This window comes from Thermobia domestica, chromosome 3 (genome assembly GCF_964235325.1).
Source record: "Thermobia domestica chromosome 3, izTheDome1.hap1.1, whole genome shotgun sequence".
Lineage (NCBI taxonomy): Eukaryota > Metazoa > Arthropoda > Insecta > Zygentoma > Lepismatidae > Thermobia > Thermobia domestica.
In genome coordinates, this window is record NC_137456.1 from 324,131,975 (window position 1) to 324,153,410 (window position 21,436).

The 21,436-nt window shown below is 37.0% G+C and overlaps 1 protein-coding gene across 3 annotated transcripts in view; it reads right to left on the reverse strand.

Annotated features, from left to right (window-relative positions):
* Klp64D (kinesin-like protein 64D) overlaps window positions 1-21,436 on the reverse strand; it is a gene marked incomplete at its 3' end in the record, with an annotated part of 94,676 nt that overhangs the window by 15,184 nt on the left and 58,056 nt on the right. For 2 of the 3 annotated variants that reach the window (XM_081752660.1, XM_081752659.1), the window contains 5 exon segments: window positions 1,334-1,526; window positions 6,633-6,830; window positions 12,824-12,963; window positions 16,007-16,197; window positions 20,953-21,158. In XM_081752660.1, the coding sequence (XP_081608786.1) occupies window positions 1,334-1,526; window positions 6,633-6,830; window positions 12,824-12,963; window positions 16,007-16,197; window positions 20,953-21,158 (928 nt within the window). 3 annotated transcript variants of the gene reach the window in all.

The window sequence follows — 21,436 nt, forward strand, 5'->3', positions numbered from 1 at the left end:
TAGGCTTCTTTAATTCTACGTTACGTCATTGTTTTCTTCAACAAACGTGAATTAGGAATAGTGTGAAATTACGTAGACGCATCAGAAGATGATTCAAATGTTTACTTAACAACATATCCTACCATGGGAAAACTAAAACTTTCCAAACGTTCCGATACGTTTGGAGAATACTTATTTTCCCACGAAAGACTATACTTGTAAGCAACCATTTTTTTTTTTTTTTTTTTTTTTAACAGGAATATTGTAGCTGTTTCCTTTAAGGTGTGCTGATAATCAGGACAAGTGCTTGGATTACGGGACTCTGATGTACGAACGTGTTCGGCTATTCTCGTTGTTCTTCGTTTGGCTTATGTATGTTTTGTTGCAATGATACTTTACAAGATAGATATCACTGCATTGTTAGGGGTCAGTGAATTATTGTTTGAAACTTGTTATATATTTCTCAACTGATCTAGAGGGAACCTCTGCAATCTTAACATTATGCTTCTGTAATATCTTGTTAATCTTTGCATAGCTGTGTGGAACCAGAGGGACGCCAATCCATTTATCTGTCCTAACCTCTATTGTCTGTTGATGGCGGGGGCTGGCGATTTCCTGTAGTAGTAGTAGTAGTAGTAGTAGTAGTAGTAGTAGTAGTAGTAGTAGTAGTAGTAGTAGTAGTAGTAGTAGTAGTAGTAGTAGTAGTAGTAGTAGTAGTAGTAGTAGTAGTAGTAGTAGTAGTAGTAGTAGTAGTAGTAGTAGTAGTAGTAGTAGTAGTAGTAGTAGTAGTAGTAGTAGTAGTAGTAGTAGTAGTAGTAGTAGTAGTAGTAGTAGTAGTAGTAGTAGTAGTAGTAGTAGTAGTAGTAGTAGTAGTAGTAGTAGTAGTAGTAGTAGTAGTAGTAGTAGTAGTAGTAGTAGTAGTAGTAGTAGTAGTAGTAGTAGTAGTAGTAGTAGTAGTAGTAGTAGAAGAAGAAGAAGAAATAATAATGATAATAATAAAATTGAAGTAATCTTTGTAGTACACATTTCCACCGCTTGGAACGAAATACTAAAACAGTAACACTGATCAGTGAGTGGTGAACAAATAAGTTTACAACTTTCCTTTGACGAGAAATGCTTTATTTCATACTTTTTACTCCTTTTAACCTGGCTTTTTACCCATTAAGGTTTCTTGCACATTTTTAAATTTTCTTTTTTTCAACTACTAAGCTGAAGATAGAAATAGTAATTTCCGAAAGTATTTCTTAGATGAACATTTGGTCTGCGGTGAGTACTAAGCTTTTTCCTTACAGTTATTTCTAAATATAATCACCACTCGCAATATATAGTGATTTACATCGAGATATTCACTTACCACCCCCACCTCCTCCTGTTTCAGCCAGTTTTCTCTTGAGCTCCTCAATTTCCTGCTGGAACTGACGAAGAAGCGCATCTTTAGGATCTTCATTGATTCTTGCTCTGTTCTTAATATTCTTGGCTCGATTAGCGTACCGTAGAGTGCTGATTGTTTCGTCGTAGTTGTAGTCAGCTGGGCCAACGTTTGCGCACTTAAAAGAAATAAATAAAAATGTTAACATCAACGACGTCACTTAAGGATTTTTGCTGAATTCTAGATTAAAAAGAAAAATAAAATAAAATAAAATAAAAGTTACTGCTACAAAGAAGGTGGGTTCTTTCATACATACTAGCTGAACCTGCGCTCATTACACAGCGCATCATTCACATATGAGCATGAATCTCCTTGTCATTTCTCACAATATCTGTAAATGTCCCTTTACCGACTCAAGTGACAGATGTCTTGATAAAAGAAGGCAAGAGGTACCATAAATGGGAGATTTTTCAATATCTCACACTGTTTGCAAGATTTGAGACTACTTCCAGTTGGAGTTTCTAATTTATGTATGATCAGTGTTTTCTTTCTTCTGCATACAGTATGTAATAAGCAAATACATTACACACACAATTAATTATGTCAGTAATATATGGTGTTCATTGGGCAAAACACGCCAAACAATAAAGAGTCATTTTAAACTGGAGCAATGGTTATCCTTCGTTTTTCATTGTCATTTGGCCATGAAACAAACGCCTCAGAGATATATTAACCTCATATATACTTCTGTGGTGCTGGAATGTATAACTCATAGGATACAATACTTCATTTTTTAAATTTCAACACTTTCAGTGTGCCCCTAAAAAATGTAAAGAAATAACGGCCATTTTTTAAAAAAATATTCAATTAGAACTGGGCAATCTACACAAAATTTGAAATTTACCAGAGAAAACGGCACCTTTCTAAAGCTTGTAGTTTCTGAGATATCTCTGTCAAAAAAACTGGCCACAAACATACGGTATTAACCTCGCGTAGCATTTTAATATATAGATACATACATCTATGTAGGCAAGTTTGTAAATTTCACTGGTTGACTTGCAGTTTACCGTCCCTTTCAGCACCGAGGCTATATGAGACGTGAATGTATAGCTTAACGTGGGATTCGAACCATATGAGTTCCCGGCAGGAATTGAACCCAGATCTCCCGTGACAAAGACGCGTACGCTAACCATGTAGCCACAAGGGAGTTCAGTTTGTAAATTTGTCTATTCCTACATAGAATTCGACTTGTTTCATAGATTTCGCGAATAAAGTGTCAATAGATCCATTAATAAAGAAGAAAAATTCATGGACTCTTCAGAGGTGATTAAATAGAGACTTATGTTTGTGAACACCATTCGCGTATATTTTCAAATAATGTTTTGACCGAACACGAGGGGAGGAAACGGGAGTACTCCGAGGAAACCAACGGACACAATGTTGTCCATCACAAACTTACTTCGCCAGGGATCGAATCAGGGACCCCACGCACCACAGAACCCCACGGAAACGCTCTGCCACTGAGCCGCCGTCCCCGACTTACTTTCGTAGATTTTTTCAAGTCAAACAAGTTATACAATATTGCCAGGTTGTTAACGAAATATTTATTTATGAAGTATGAACAAAATCGCCTTAGTCGTTTTTATGAAGTATGAACAAAGTCGCCTTAGTCGTTTTTATGAAGTATGAACAAAGTCGCCTTAGTCGTTTTTATGAAGTATGAACAAAGTCGCCTTAGTCGTTTTTATGAAGTATGAACAAAGTCGCCTTAGTCGTTTTTATGAAGTATGAACAAAGTCGCCTTAGTCGTTTTTTATGAAGTATGAACAAAGTCGCCTTAGTCGTTTTTTATGATGTAGGAACAAAGTCGCCTTAGTCGTTTTTATGAAGTATGAACAAAGTCGCCTTAGTCGTTTTTTATGAAGTATGAACAAAGTCGCCTTAGTCGTTTTTTATGAAGTATGAACAAAGTCGCCTTAGTCGTTTTTATGAAGTATGAACAAAGTCGCCTTAGTCGTTTTTTATGAAGTATGAACAAAGTCGCCTTAGTCGTTTTTATGAAGTATGAACAAAGTCGCCTTAGTCGTTTTTATGAAGTATGAACAAAGTCGCCTTAGTCGTTTTTTATGAAGTATGAACAAAGTCGCCTTAGTCGTTTTTTATGATGTAGGAACAAAGTCGCCTTAGTCGTTTTTATGAAGTATGAACAAAGTCGCCTTAGTCGTTTTTTATGAAGTATGAACAAAGTCGCCTTAGTCGTTTTTTATGAAGTATGAACAAAGTCGCCTTAGTCGTTTTTATGAAGTATGAACAAAGTCGCCTTAGTCGTTTTTTATGAAGTATGAACAAAGTCGCCTTAGTCGTTTTTTATGAAGTATGAACAAAGTCGCCTTAGTCGTTTTTTATGAAGTATGAATAAAGTCGCCTTAGTCGTTTTTTATGAAGTATGAACAAAGTCGCCTTAGTCGTTTTTTATGAAGTATGAACAAAGTCGCCTTAGTCGTTAACAAAATCGTCCGAAAAAAAAAACCCTTAATAATATACTACTCCTTGTATATTTTTTCAGCACAAATGAGTTATACCATATTGTCAGGTTATTAATGAAAGATTTATTTATGAAATAAGAATAAAATTGCCTGAATCGTTTTTGAGAAGAGTCCGAAAAAACTCCCGAAGAGTAAACTATCCCGTCTCGATCTTTCCCAGAGAAATTATTTATATTATATGATCTGGTTGTTTCTGAAAAACTGATTTATGAACTAAACGAAATTGATGGAGCTGTTTTTGAGAAAATCGTAATTCCTGATATTTATCCTTAAGTAAACTGCCATTATTTTCAGGAGTAGGAAGGAACCTAAATAACCTACATTTTTAATTTTATAGCCTAGAAATTTGCTTCTTGGAAATTTAGTAAACATGATAAATGGGGTGCTTAGAAGACTCGAATTTTGATTGGAAATATTAATATTACTGGACTTTTTTTTTATTTCTTTGAAAATTAAAAATGATACAGAATCGGAAAACAATTTCTAAACCCTTCTACTGATACTCCAGTTTCCTTCTACCCATCTTCAAATTTACAGTAAAACGAGCCTGTGTAAGATTACAGAGGGGTTCAAAGAAAGTATTCACTGTTTGCTAGTTCGTATCTCGTGGCAATTCTGATTTGACGTGACAATTTTTGGCACTGAGAAGGTTATGATATGTGTTCGAAATGACCATTAGCAGCTTCTATATAGCGCCCATGACGCCGAATTTTACAAGAAACTACAGCTGTTAGTGTATCTGGCGTAATGGCAGCACATTACTCTATGATTTTTTTTAATACTTGTCGATTATTCATGGTTTTTGACGATACACGTCAATTTTGACGGTCCCCCAGATGTAGAAATACAGAGCTATCAAATCAGGAGACCGAGGTGGGTAGTCAAGAGGAAATTTTCGACCAACCCACAGTCCAGGTAGAGTGTTATAGAGGTACAACCTGACATCTCGATGATAGTGAGGTCGCTCTATCTTGTTGCATGTAGAGAAGTTCATCACCAACAGGTTTTGGATAACATTTAAAATCCTTTTCTGAAGCATATCAAGATACGCCTCACCAGTTACGGTTCCCTCGAAGAGACCAATCACACCACACACTGATACACCACATCATACAGCAAACCCCGATAGATTCACTATTCTGTCCTCATAAGCTTGAGGATTTTCAGGAGTCCAATAGACACAATTTTGGCGGTTCACAGTACCGTTAAATTTGAATTACGTCTCGTCACTCCACACAAACTTTCCTGAAAATTCCGCATCCTCGTCGACTGTGTGCTGACACCATTCACAGTACTCCATCCTTCGATCTGGGTCGTCCTCATTCACTGCATGTAGGAGTCTTACAATGTACACTTTCCACTTTGCCCTCTTCAGAATGCGTCTTACACTTGATTGGCCCACCTCACTTTCGTGCGCTCCCTTGTTGACTAATGTCTGCTGTGATTGAGTGAAATGTTGCAACACCGCAGCACTGGACGCCGGACTTGTAGCTGTTCGTGGTCGGCCGGATCTTTTTTTCTGGACATCTTGAACTGTTCTGTCGGCTTCGAATTTATCGCGAATGCAGGCAATTGTTCGACGTGTCGGTGGCAGTGTTCCAAACTCTCTCTACCAATGCCATTATACTTTGTGAATATTCTCGTACTTTTCCAGTACTATTTCAGTACAGCTTTACGTTCAACAAACGATAAGCGAACCTCAGCCTTGTTGCTACTCTACTATCTTCTGCTGCACTGGCTAATATGACTGATTCTGCTGCACTGGCTCGTTCCATCACCAACCACTCGCGTATGCGCGCCAAAAATTACCTGCTCCGCCTACCACAACGAATTTAGTACCTTACAGTACACTACGCATTAGATTAGTAAGTGTAAGTGTTTTTGTTTTGAAATTATTTAATTACAAACAGTAAGTATATTGTTTGGATCCCCTCTGTACACGTTTTTTTAAAAATAATTATTTTTTGTAAATCAATCTTAAGTAATAAACTGTAACATTCTACAAAACTGAACTATTTATCTAAAGAATTGTCAACGTTTAGAGTGAGAATAAATTATTTCGAAATTTTCTTGTGTACACTTTTAATCAGCGTGATTTCAGTGTGTTTGTAATCCTTTGAAGATATTTCAGAGCATCTAATTCATAAATAACGGTCAAAATTGTAACTTGAGTAGGAATATTTTTGGTTAATCGCGTTTTACACTCCTTTAATCCTTTTTCGTCTTGCTTTTCTACCTTACCCAATTTTTCACTATTTTGTTAGCTCCTGCGTAAGCATACGGAGTTTGAACCAAAGTTGGTGGGCAAGTAGCCCATCGTCTAAGGATAAAAGATAACGAAATTTGGTAGGCAAGTAGCCTATCGCCTAAGGAATAATAATAACCGAAAGGATAATAAAATAACCAAAAATAATCAATATAGATAACCATATTTTGTGACCAAGCTCGGAAAGGGACGGAGTCGGTTCAGTTCGTTTGTGTCTGGTACTTTATTTCTGGTACTCTACTGACCGGATCTGGACGAAATTTTGTAGGAAAGTAACTTATTGTCTAAGGAATAAAGATCACTATATTTGATGGCCCAGCTTGGCCAGATACGGCTCAGCTCGGAAACAAAGGCTGTGTTTCACAACTTTGCATGTCGGGAGCTTCTGAGTTTGGCTCACGTCGGCTTGTTAGTATTATCACACTTTCACCTCCCCTTAAATCAAGTTTTGGGCAAACACAACTATACTTACCATAACTGTTTTAGCATTCCCTCCTAAAGAATCTTGCAGAAGTCTTGTAAGTTTAGAATTCCTATAAGGTATGTGGGTACTTTTGCCATCAACTAACGCTGATATTACATTGCCTAACGTTGACAAAGACAAATTAATTTTGGTTGCTTCTTTCAGTCTTTGGCCTGTAGCTCCAGTCTTGCTCTGTCTTTCGGAACCCTAAAAGAGATAAGTTAAAAATACATAGTTTATAACAACATAATAACCAATAACAATAAATTACTATTATAACTACATAAGATTATCATGGGATAAATGATACTCAGCGAAATTTGTTCACGGCAAAATCCGCATAAATAAAGAGGGAAGTTGCGAAAGGTAGAAAGTTATGTAGAGGGTGTTTCAAATTTATATCAGGGTTTTACGGCTATGTAGTATTTATTACAATTAACTTATATCAAATGAAAGTAATACATCAAATGAAAGAGTAACTCAAACAGTTTTGTACGCACGCATGCGCATGCACTATTTCCTCTGTCTGCCGTCAGAAAGCGCTAGTAGCAGAGATGGCGACTACTGAGCACAAAGCTTTTTGTGTTTTACATTTTGCAAAGACTGAACCTGTAATTACTGTGCAACGTTCTTTCCGTATTAAATTCAATTGCAATCCACCAAGTGATAACATCCATAGATGGTATCATCAGTTTGAAAACACCGGCTCTCTGTACAAAGGGAAGAGTACGGGATGATCAAGAGTGATTGAAGAATGTGTTGAACGAGTGAGAGTGTCTTTCACGCGTAATCCTAACAAATCAATTCTGAAGGCCAGTCGTGAATTAACAATTCCAGTGACGTCTGTGTGGAGAATTTGAAGGAGATTGAGGAATTTAAAAAAAGAGGATTGAAGCTGTTGTTGCAATAATTACTCCAAACCACGGATGTAATGAGGCGTATATGGGAGTATTGTGTATTCCATCTATACATGTGCAGTTCGGCAAATTGTTTGAACTTCCCCTTCCTCCCTCCAACCCTCTTTTCAGGGTGTCTACTAAAATTCCACAATGAAATTTCGTGACTTTTTCGTGACCTTTTCTTTACCAAGTCATAAAATTTCCTAACATTTTCAAGAGCGAATTTGGGTGCGAATTAGGAGGAATTTTGATCCATGCGATACAAACGTACTTTGCTTGCGATTTGGTAGCGTCTAAATCCGACCATAGACATTTTTGGTGTTGAATTTTGATGTTTTATAGAACAAAATTTTCCAATCTCTATTTACATTTGCACACTTAAAAAAAAATCGTGACCCAAAAGCTAAATTTCGTGACTTTCATGACCGTTTTCTGATTTCGTGACTTTCTCGTGACATTCGTGACTTTCGTGACCGATAGACACCCTGCTTTTGACCGCATTTGCGGGGTTGCAATGTCTCAACACCCACTGTGTCTGTCTCTCACTCTCTCCCCCAATACTATGGCTAATATGAAAAAGATGTCAGCCAATGTAAGAATAAGAGAGCTAATCTTGGGAACAGGCATTTCTTTCAAAAAGGAAAATAATGGAAATCGTTAATTTTTATTTAGCATATGATATGAATAACTTGTGGAAAACAGATTTCTCTGCTTATATGAGTATCTTGTTACAGTCGAATATAATATACATATAAAAGAAAACTATGTATGTTGAACAGCAATATTCTAAACACTGACTGAAAGGACAGCGGTTGGAACTGTGGCAACTAAGTACTCCACGTGTACCTGACGAGCGGCTGTCAAATGCAGAAATTGAGGGTTCTGGTTGGCCATTTAGTTATCGGGGGTGTTTTCCACAAGTTCCCGCGGAAGATGACTTATTTATGGCACTAGCCCTCACACATAGAAGGCGGCATCCTTTATATACAAACTGCACATGTATAGATGGAATACACAATATACGACGTATATCAACCTAAAATGTTTATAGTCCAGCATACACTCACCTTACATTTACGAAAGCAAGAGTGCATATGGGGGGGTGCGTATACGCTGTATGTTTGAAAATGGTCGAGCATATACCTACCAAAAAAGCTCTAGCACTACATCACTGCTCCAAACACACTGATCAAGGTTTGGGAAGAACTCGCCTATCGACTCAATGAGCACCGTGTGACGAATGGTGCTCACAATGAACACTTGTAGCAAAAACTGTTTGAGTTGCTCTTTCATTTGATATTATTTATAACTGTACATTAAATGTAATAAATACTACGAAGCCTTACAACCATGATATTCATTTCGAAACACCCTGTATTTTAAAAACCTGTGGATTTGATTCCACGTTGAAGTACCGGTATATTTCGTTCGGTTGTTGTTTGTTGTTGTATTGTCCGCTTTTTAGCACTGAGACTATGAAACATGACCTACAGTTTAAGGTGAAAGTTGAACCACCGTACAATAACCGAACAATACCAATACATGTAAGTTTATCATTAAAATTGTACTTACGAGAAGAGTTAAATCGTAAAATGACAATTCGACGCTACGAAAGTAAAATTTTAATTTTTATTATTAATATACATCCTATATGTCAATAGTATGTCAATAGACAGATAATATATTATTTTCAGTATACACTTTGCATACGTCTTGCTCACCTTTGAAGTTCTCATCCAATTACCGAAAGGCTCAATCAAACTCTATTTTGATATAAATATTTCCGTTGTCCTGATTGTTCGCTAACCGCCCGTAGTTAGAGGCTTTTGCTTCTCTAAATTTGTCGCGTTGGATGGACAAAATTAAAGAAATCGTATCATACTGAGAACGTCTCAATGCATCTCAAATGCCATATATTTTACTGAAAAGTGTTCTCGGAAACTATCAGCCTGATTCGTCCCTCGTTGTTAGTGCCTGACGTTTGTATCCATATAGTTTAACAGATGAAATTATGATTTTTATATATTGTCATTTTCAATTTCCTCAACATTAGTCGCGGTGATCTTTTCTATGAAACAAAGGCATCAGTTTCTTTTTATCGAATTTCTAAATTGCTGTATTTTTAATATCAATATGGGATATATAATTCACGTTAACAGGTAACGCAAGAAGAAATTCTGAGAAGTGAAATGAATTGCTAGGTCTATTGAGGAAGGAGTCAGGGAACACTGAAACAACACAGTCAATAGTACAATAAATATTTGGCGCAGTAAATAGAACAGAACTTACAAATTGTTATAAACATGTGCCAATTCATATCCTGAAATAATTACAATAGCATTCACTTGACTTTTAAAATTACTGCCATACCAATATAACAAGTAACGTACTCATTTACAAATGGAATTTCTTCAGTAAGTAACTTCCGAGTGTCCTGTCTAATTATATTAGAGATTTTTTTAGTACAGTCAAGTAACTTTTTCTTTAAGTCGCAGAAAAAATTAGTAGAATTGATTATTCTGTTCCAGAAGTATTCAGAAAAAGAAGTTCATAACTGAGATCCGTTTATCAGACAGTGACTATACCACAGAAATGAATTATTCCTTAATTGTTCTTTGTTTTTATTTAACATTACACTAACAAAGATGCGAGAAAAGGCATAACGATTCAGTGCCTACGCCATGTGCTTATTGATTTACATAGAGAATTATATTCTTTTTTCTTTGAAATAAATTGAAATTTGGATGAGTCTGATTTTACTGATTTCTGCAAACCTTTTTAAATGACGACCTTACTTCGTAAAAATTAAATTTTCTTACATACCGTTTTAATACAACCTTTGTCAGAAAAGTTTTAGGACATTTTCTTCTCTTATTTCTGAGTTTGTAATACTAAAAAGGAACAAATGTTGTTTCTATGTTACCTGGTATGTGTTTTTACTTATTATGACCTTGACCATGTTTCCGCGCACAGGTGGTAGCAGGGTTATGTTTAGCAACACACTGTTCGGGTTGTTGTGGCATTTGTTAAGGTGACATCAATGGATGATGATTGTGAGCAAAGAGTAAACATTAAGTTCTGCGTTAAGCTTGGGAAAACCTCTACTGAAACGTAGGACATGATTCAGCAAGCATATTCAGGCCAGGCGCTTTTAAGAAGTCGTATTTTCGAGAGGCACAAAAGGTTTCGCGGAGGCAGAGATTCAGTGCAAGAGGATCCCAGAGTTGGTCGCCCGTCTATAGCACATACCGATGCAAACGTGGAACGTGTAAGGCAGTTATTGTACGAAGACCGGCGTGTAACTTGTGCGTACGATATTAGAAGAACTGAATTTGAATAGTGATGTGTGTCGTAAGATTTTACGCGAAGACTTAGAGAAACGGAAACTTACTGCAAAAATCGTCCCTCATTCATTAACAAACGAACAGAAAGAGGTAAAACGAAGAATTTCTGCTGAACTATTGGATAAAGCCACACATGATGCTACATTTGCGTCAAAGATTACTGCAGGGGATGTAAGTTGGTGCTACCAGTATGACCCTCACACGAAGTGTCAAAGTGTTGAATGACGGAGTCATGGATCACCAGCCTCGAAAAAAAAGTCAAATGACAACCTTCGAGAACAAAGACAATGATGATCGCATTCCTTGATACTAAAGGATTGGTTCACCATGAGTATGTTCCTCCAGGCCAAACAGTAAACCAAACTCTTTACGTCGAAGTCTTGAAACGTTTGCGACAAGCAATTCGACGTCGTCGCCCTGATTTGTGGCCTTCTCAGGACTGGTTCTTACTGCACGACAATGCAAAAGACCTCATACTACTTTATCTGTAAACAAGTATCTGGCCAGACATCTGTTATTGCCATCCCACGTCCGCCATATTCGCCCGGCCTCTCACCTTGTGATTTTTTCTTGTTTCCGCGAGTGAAAAGGCGACTGATACGAAAGCTTCATCAAGACATCCACATACATCCAACAGGCTGTGACACATGAGCTTAAGAGCATCGCAGTTGAAGATTTCCGTGCTTGTTTCCAAGCCCACCAGAAACGTTGGCAATTGTGTATAGATAGCCAAGAGAATTACTATAATTGCGGCTAGGATCATTACTTGGTAAGTGCAATTTTCTATTTTTTTTTTTTACGACCTTTATCCCGGAACTTTTTTGATAAAGGTTGTATTTAATAATGACATTTAATTTAAGCAATAATACATTTATACAAAATGCAAATTCACTTTGAAAAAGCAAGGGACATTTAACTAGCTTTAAAAAATCAGTAAAATCATATCATTAAAATGTCAGTTAACAAGAAAACAATTTTATATAGAAATAAGAGAACTAAGAATACAAACAGCCACTCTCTCTCTCACTCTCGAAGTCGATGCTTTCCACTCAGACCACCTGACTTGTACCACAGACTGCTGATGTGCTTGGACAATACATTGTTTATATACTGAGAACACTTTTGTGTTCACTCTTTGGTATTATTGAACTCGCACTTACAGAGGATTTGGTGTAAATATATATTCAGGGTGTCCCAGGAGAAAGGGGCAATACTTCGGAAAATGGTAGTATGGATGATTCTAAGCAAAAAAGTTTATAAGAACATAGGTCCTAATTTCAACGGTTTGAGAACTACAGGTTGAGAACCATTTTTTACTTTATATTGCATATTGATCAACCTGTAGTTATTCTACAGAGGCGGTACATAGCGGATTTGAAAGGTGATGGAGTGGCCTTTCCAACGATATGCAACATGTGACAATGGTATCTTTGGAAGAAAAGTTATTGAGGAACTATTTCCTAAAATACTGCCCCTTCTTCCTGGGACACCCTGTATATGTGTGTGTAAAATCGGTTGTATCCTCCTTTTATTAATATATATAAAATTACAACCGTAAAAAAATGTTCTTAATATATGGATACTGTATTGTCCAAGCACAGCAAGAGTCTATGGTACAAGCCACGTGATCTGAATGGAGAGCAATGACTTCGAGAGTGAGTGAGTGTGTGGCTGTTCTGTGAAGCGGACTGGTGGCACAGTGGTTAACGCATCGGCATAGTATGCCGGAGATCCCGGTCCAATCATTCACTTTTTCTACTCTTTGTGTGTTATTAGAAAAACAAAGATGGCGCATATATGAAATACAGCTAGAAGTGTCATATAAATAGACGACATATTTGGAATTTGTAAGTATTAATCTAGTATTACTATAGCTGATTGGTTTTCATACATTTCTCAATTGTTCGAGATTATCACCCGTTACTTTCTCACTGACAACAGCTATGAAATTACTCACTGCTAGATCCACAAGATGTAGTTTCCCCATCCGCACATGCTGTTGACCATCTGCTCCCCGTTCACTACTTTCAATTGTAATTGTAAATATAGCATGAGAGCGAGAGCTATGAGCATTCATGTTGGTTGCTCCGACGGCACCTGAAAATAAGTAAATCATTAGCTTTCACACACAATTTCATATTATATAGGTTTCGCACTGAAATTCTCGCATTTGCTGCAAGGTTCATTCAAGAAATAACCGCAAAAAGTTGTACAAAAATAAAGAACTTCGACGAAGTTTGTGCTTCTTAGTTATTTTTCGGTGGTGTTTTACAACTATTATCAGATGGGCCTGGCACACCTGCCTCGCGAACGGGATGCTGGGAGCATTTTCGTCGATCCCGAGAGGTTCATCCAAAACATGGCTGTAGTAGCATTCTTATTGGCCACGTACCGATGGCGTCACCTACTATTACTACTACTACTACTACTGCTTTTGCTATGGATCTGTATAGTACAAGGGCAAACTTATTTTAATGAAAGAAGTTTAATGAAAATTTTAAAAAAATAATCGTTAAATCACTTTCTGAATATTATTTTAACAAAAGAAGTGTTATAAAAAAAATTTTAAAATAATAAAAAAAAACTTTCCTTAGGCTGGAGGCAGGGTTTGAAACCACGCCAAAAACGATTTTCCTTACTAGCATGTTGCGCTAGCTCACTCGGCCACGAGGGCCGACAGCAGCTGGTGTTTACTTTATGCTATATGTATATCATGACTCGTGATGTATCTGTATCGGCCAATCAGATCAGAAGATATCTGAAGCTTTTGGGATCCGCGAAAATGTATGCTGGGAATCAGTTAAACAAGATGGCGACACCATATTGCAGATTTGCACTAACGTGGAGCAGCGGAGTATCATTAGATTTCTGTTAGCTAGACGGTTGAAACCAATCGAAATTCACTGGCAGTGCAATATAGTGAAAGTTGTCTGAGATAAACATTAGTGTCGATCAGCCCACCATATTGTTCATGACGTACTGATGTTCAAGAAAGTGTGTGCAAAACATTTGACATCAGAAATGAAAGAAAGGCGAATGGATGTGTGCTAGGAGCTTTTTATCTGCCACTCTTACCCTTGTGTTCGACTAAAACGACTTCATTACATTAATAAAATGAGCAAACAACAGTAAATATAACTTAAACTCGGTTGATTCCTCTTTTCATTAATATAATGGTAATACAACCGTTAGCGGTGTTCTGAACAAAGACACCGGATCTGTCCAAGTTACAACCAGGTTGTGGAACAAGCCACGTGATCTGAATGGAAGAGTACCGACAAGTGAGAGAGTGAGTATATGGCTGTTCTGTGAGAGCGAATTGGGTAGCATAATGGTTAAAGCATCGGCACGGTACGCCGAAGACCCCAGGTTTAAGTTCCAGTTCAGTCATGTACGTTTTCACTCTTCGTGTATTACTGAATTCGTACCTACAGAGGATTTGGTGTGTAAACATACACAGTAGGCCTATGTCGGAAAAGTAATGGAACTTCTTTTTCCAGATAATCACTAGCTCCATCTAATGAAGCAACATATCAACGGAAAGTTGGATATCTGCTCAACAAATTGCGACCACAATCATGAGAACTGATTAACTGAGTGTCACGTTAAAGCAAGAAAAGTGCGGTGTATCTGGTGTCACCTCGTCACAAAATCACGATGAAGCAAAGAGTCAATATTAAATTTTGTTTCAAGCTAGATAAAACATTTACACAAACATTAGAAATGATGAAAAGGTGTATAGTGATGAGTGTTAATTTCGTACACGTGTGTTAGATTGGTATACGCAGTCGGGAGTCCTTGGAAGACGATCCAAAGCCAGACAGATCGAAAAACAAAAATCTCGATGAGTTGCTAAAACAAGGGAGTGAAACGATCAGCCAGGATGCGAATTCGACTGTGAGATGGATAGCGCAGGAATTAAATACAACGAAAGACATGATTCACAAAATTTTGACAAAGGATTTAAAAAAACGGAAAGTCTGCCCTCGATTTGTTCCGCACACCTTAAGTGACGACCAAAAACTTGCTCGCGTTGAACTACAAGGACCTGATTAAGATAGCAAGGCGGAACAGAACATCCCTGGAATGGAACTGCTGATGAGACTTTGTGCTTCAAGTACGATCCGCAGACAAACCGCCAAAGTGCTACGTGGAAGTCCCCAGGTTCTCCGAGAAAACAAAAAGTCACGTGAGAAGACAATGTTGATTTGTTTTTACGATTCCAATTATACTTTGGAAATTCGTACCACAGGGTCACACTGTCAACGGTGAATATTAGCTGGGTGTTACGGAGCGTTTGTGGAAGCGAATCGTTCGGGTAAAGCCCGAGTATTGAGCGTCAGGCAGTTGTCTTTATTACATAACAATGCACCATGTCACAGAACCGTCGCAGTTTGTGACTTTTTGTCTAAAAGCACAAATCTGTGTCCTCCCACATCCTCTGTATTCGCCTGATTTACCGCCGTGTGACTATTTCTTATTCCCAAAATTAAAATTGGCCACGAAAGGAACATTTAATGACAATGTTACACACGTCCAGTCTGCCGTGACGAGGGTCGTTGAGGGAAGTTCGAAAAAGGATATTAAAAACTCTATGGTTGAACGTGTCCTGCGGTGTATTTATGCAGAAGGGATGTATTTTGAGTAAAAAGAACTACAATTGGTAAAATACTTAATTCGTTTTGTTTAATTTAAAAAGTTCCGTTATTTTTCCGACATACTGTATGTTAGAACTTCAAGGATTTGTGACCATAAACAATAAATATATCTAAGTTATATATTTTTTAAAAAATAATCTTTTAAAACACTATGTATGATTATTCTGTTATCACAGTCTTTCATAGTTTAAATATTCCTAACAGTAGATGATAATTCGTGTGACTATTCAATAATTTTACTATAATTAAAGTATACTAAGTACGTCGGAATTACTGAAATAATATGTTGCATGCATGCAAAATTTAAAGAACATCAAATTGGAATATAATAATAATAATAATAATAATAATAATAATAATAATAATAATAATAATAATAATAATAATAATAATAATAATAATAAATGTATATATACCAACAGAGGAACTAAACTGACTGAACTCATGTAAAAATAAGTTTTAAGAAGAAACAAACTACTTACGATTTTTATTTCCAACGGTCATTATTCTGTCCATATCATCAGCATTATTGACTACATAGCTTGACAAGTCCTTAACATAAACCCCAATATCAGGTCGCTCTTTGACCTCGTAGTGTTTAGTTTGGTCTTTTCCCAACAGATCGCGCACTTCTTCATTGTAGATTTCCAAATAGGAAACTCGAACCAAAAATCTGAAAGTTTACAATAATATCAAATTCAAGTTGTTACAAATAAACAAAAATATAAATATCGTACATGTAAAAATACAGAAAACATTTTACAATAGACACTGCAAACAATAAAAATCTGCGATTGAGACAGAGATCCTATCTGAATCCCCGACTTCACGTTCCAATGCGTTAATCACTACGTTATGCAATCTTTCTTCAGACCATTACCGATTTCTAGTTATGTGACTTACCAGGGATGACTTTAAAGTTGAACCTTGAATCTGGGGACAACCTATATAATTCCTGTTTGTCGAGTAAGATCCAAAACAAGTTTCAATTCCTTGCCCGAAAGTGTCCCCACCCCTTCAGGGTTGGAAATATATACAACTTTACCTATATGTCCCAAATATCAGCGTGATCTGCATGACTAGTAGATTAAGAATACAATATGCGCTACTCAATTATATCCAATATTAATGAATAAAACCAAAATACATGGTCATTTCACTATAAATATCCTATATTAGTGGACCTATAGTTGAGAAATACCCATACTATTTTATCAGCAGCAACTCATTTGGTACCATGATGACTAGATGTGACATATTCGGAGAACGTATTTCAATTTATATATTTTCCACGACTTCATCTATATACGTTCTCATATCAGTATGTTCATTATATATTCGTTAACTGCTCATCTAGACGAGTTGTTTGATAGGTCACACGGTACAAAAGCGTTCAACAGATTTTGAGTTACTAATTAGGGAAAACTGGTCGTGGTGGTAATTTGAGCTCTTTCTTTGTAGCTATATAAACCTGATTGGTCACCCATCAGAGTTTAAGCCCTCTAGCCACGACAAGGCCCGGGTAATGGGAGGGAAGAAGGTTTTCACTCGATGTTGTTTGCCAGAGCTTGGGTTTAGTTTTTGGCTATGTGTGAGTCATGTAGCTCACACGTCATGGTCCTGGCAGGATTGGCCTTTGTTTTTAAGGTGTGCGGGCCCGTAACTACAGTCTCACGTTCACTCTACGGTGTCATACTGAGTTTCCCTAATATAGGATATTTATAGGGAAATAATCATTTCTGGGTTTATTACCTTGATATACGATATAATTGGGTAGTGCATATTAAATTCTTAATCTACTTGACATGCGGAGTACTTTGATACATAGGATATATAGATCAAGTTGTTCTATGTATTTCTAACCCTGAAGGGGTGGGGTCACTTCCGGGCAAGGAATTCAAACTTGTTTTTGAACTTGCTCGACAAACCCTTTCAGGAAATATAGAGGTTATGCCCAGATTCAAGGCTCAACGTTGGAGTCATCCCTAGTTGGAGATCAGATGAGTTCTAACAAAATAGGTATCTGCTGTGCTTCGACAAACTAAGATATTATTTTGGAATAAATATTTATGAGACCCTGGCTTCAATGTTCCAACTAGTCGCATTCGCGCTTTGAAATTAATGGAAACATGAAAACTCACAGAAGATTATGATACGTATCCCTCGTTTTGAAAATTCTTTAAAAATCAAATTACTTACGTGATTTGTAATTGAAGAAGCCTATCTAGTGTAGAAAATTTACAGAATTAAGTAACTTTCACCGTCTTTAGAGCTTACAAGGGAAGACAGGGAGATTATATATCGAAGTGGAAGATGGTTTATACACCAATCGAAAGCACTAATGACGTCTATTACGAAACTGTAATAAAAATTTTCCGAATGCATATACTGTGCGAGTTATATGAATATACAGGGTGTCCAGAAAGTCCGTTTCCATCCCTAGAAATCGCAAACGGTAAGAAAGATGCCAAAACAGGAAAACACGTATTTGATCATTTTTACCCACCCGCAGGGTCCCAGGTGGGGACCAATTCAAAAATTGCAAATTGTGACGGGATCAAGTAGCATATCGTTGGAAAGCTGTTGGGAAATGAAAGAAGACAAAACAAGTCTCGACTCTAAAATTACCATGTGCAAAATGGCGGCCGGTCAAAATGTCAGGAAAAACGTCACTGTAAAGTCTATGTCCACCCTCATAAATCTGAAATGGTGCAACACATGTCAAAACAGGAAAACATACGAGACATCATTTCCATAGTAGAATGATTGAAAGTAAAAATATTTTTCCCAGGGTCCCAGACGGGTCCTACTCAAAATTTTCAAATTTCAAGGGGGTCAAATAGAATATTGTTTGAAAGCTGTTGTTAAATGAAACAACTACATGTGTATGGAAGTAGTCATTTACTGTGCATGTAAAATGAACTTCCATTTAGCACTTCTGTCAAACACAAATCTCTAGGAAATCAGTTTCAGACTACACTCAAAGTATTTCCGATGAGATCTGATATAAAAAAGGGAAAACTTATAATTTCACATGCATATAACTCGCACCGTACATGCATTCGGACCAATAATATTACACTTTCTTAACAAGCATGATTAGTGCTTTCGATTAGTGTATAAACCATTTTCCACTTCTATGTACTACCTTGATCAAAAAGTTCCCGGAATCACCGTGTGGCGTCTGATTTGACTTTTCCTTTTTTTGGTGGGTTGCCACATCTATCAGCGATAATTTCTCCCAATTTGAACATCCTAGTTTGTGAAAATGACAGTGTTGAGTACATCTGTTTAGGTGCATGTTTCGATTTTTGCCCTGGATTTAATTTTGCAACCCAATGAATGTGTATTAAATTTTGCGGTCAAAAACGGATTCAATGGTGCAAAGATCTTAAAAATGTTGAAAAAGTGTTTCAGCAATGATGCTTTATAAAAACATCGGTTTAAGAGTGGCGAACACCCAATGAGTTAAAACCGAAAAAAAAAACACGTCGTTTTCAGTCGAAAAAGAAGGTGATGCTCACGGTTTTCTTGGATCACAATGGTGTCGTACATCATAAATTTCTGCCAGAAAGTCAGATAGTCAACAAGGAGTATTATTTGGGCGTTATAAACTGTTTGCATGACGCAATTTGCCTAAAAATAAAATATTTCTTGGCAAACAACTCGTGGATTTTGCACCGTAAGAACGCAGCGTCGCACAATGCTATCTTATCCGTGAGTTTCTCACTGAATACCATTCTGCGGCCACCGTAGTCACCTTATTAAACTTTGCTCGACATTTTCCTGTTTGATCGACTCAAGAAACCATTACGGGGAACGCGTTTTAGTAGCCGAGAGGAGATAATACGAAAATCGAAGACGGCTCTGATGAACATACCGAAAATCGAGTACCACAAATGTTTTGAGAACTGGATCAAGCGCTGGCATATGTGCGTTGCAGTCGATGGGGATTACTTCGAACTGGACATCAATTTTCAAGAATATACTTGTATTTTTAATTTGTGAGTGAATTCCTGGAACTTTTTGATCAAGGTAGTATAATCTCCGTCCCTTTTCGTTTTTCTGTTCATGTTGTTTCTTTTCTTTTCTTTACACATTAATGGGCCCCGAAGAGCAGAGTCTCACAGCAGGCGCATTTCCTTTCTTTATGTTGCGTACTGGAATTAAATTAAAACAAACGAACACCTGACTACAGAAAAAAGAACTAAAATGCAATATTTTTGCACAGTGTTATCGTAAAGTGTCCAAATTTGTTCCATCTGCTTTCATTTAACAACAGCTTTCAAATAATATGCTACTTGAACCCCTTTGAAATTTGAAAATTTTGAGTTGAATCCCGTCTAGGACACATATTCTTATCTTCAATCATTCTACTATCGGAATGATGTCTCACGTGTTTTCCTGTTTTGACATCGCACCATTTCAGATTTATGAGGTTGGACTTTACAATGACGTTTCTGCTGACATTTTGACCGGCCGCCATTTTGCACATGGTAATTTTTAGAGAGTCCAGACTTTTTTCGTCTTCGTTCATTTCCCAACAGCTTTCCAACGATATGCTACTTGATCCCGTAACTATTTGCAATTTTTGAGTTGGTCCCCACCTGGGACAACAATTTTTGCTTTGATACGTTGCACTTTTAAAATAATCAAATATGTGTTTTCCTGTTTTGGCATCTTTTTTAACGTTTGCGATTTCTAGGGATGGAAACGGACTTTCTGAACACCCTGTATATTAATATAACTCGCACAGTATATGCATTCGGAAAATTTTTATTACAGTTTCGTAATAGGCGTCATTAGTGCTTTCGATTGGTGTATAAACCATCTTCCACTTCGATATATAATCTCCCTCTCTTACCTTATTAGTCGTGGTATATGTTAATATATGAGCCTCTGGCATGGGAGACTCAGGTTCTATTCCCGGAGAAAATTCGGGTAATTCGAATTGAAATGAAATTTCTAGCTTTACTTTCTCACGACTATGTCCTTCAGGCTAAAAGAGACGGATGATTAATGGTAGTGGATGTGGAAGGAAACGGTAGAATCCTTAGACACGCTTTGTCTACCAAAAAATCCTCGTAGCCGGTATCGAATATGGAACCGTGACACCAGAGGGTGAGAATTCTACCACTGAGTTACCATGCCCTCTCGATGTATTTCGATTCCGCATTAAAGTGCAGGTCAATGCCTCATCGAGCTACGGTGTTAAACAGACATGTTAAGCATCAGTCAGTCACTCAGGACAATTTCTTTTTTATATAGAGAGATCCGAGGGCATTTCCAAAAGTTTTCGACCTAATACTGAAATATTGTATCACTGATAATAAAGGCGTCCATGTCACACAGTGCCATCTATGGAAGAAATATTGTATGTTTTCAAGTTTAATAACAACATTTAGAAGTAATAAATCAAGATACTTACTTCTTATCTCCTTCTGATTTCGCAATGTAGCCAAATATATGAGCAAAGGAATTCGGAATAATGCCCTTCAGTTCGGGGACATTTCGATCGCCTTCCATTGTAAAAGTTTTGCCAGTTCCTGTTTGACCATACGCAAATATCGTCCCATTGTATCCTTGTAAAACTTTCTCTACAATAGGGCGTGCTGTCTGATTATAGACATCGACCTAGAATTAAACAGAAATACGAAAGAACGAAACATTATAATGAAATATCAAATTCGACTCCATCTAATAAATACTATACACTCTATCACCAACATTAAAATACAATGGATTAAAAAAAAAAAACTATGTGAAAAGATCCAAACAAAAGAAAAGAACATTGATAATCAGTACCTGTGTAATCCCAGTAAAATTTATTAGATGGTTAAAACAACTGAGCTTGAAACAGGGTTGCAGAGAAGGCATGCATCATATTCTTCTTTTAACCTTTTTCTAACATA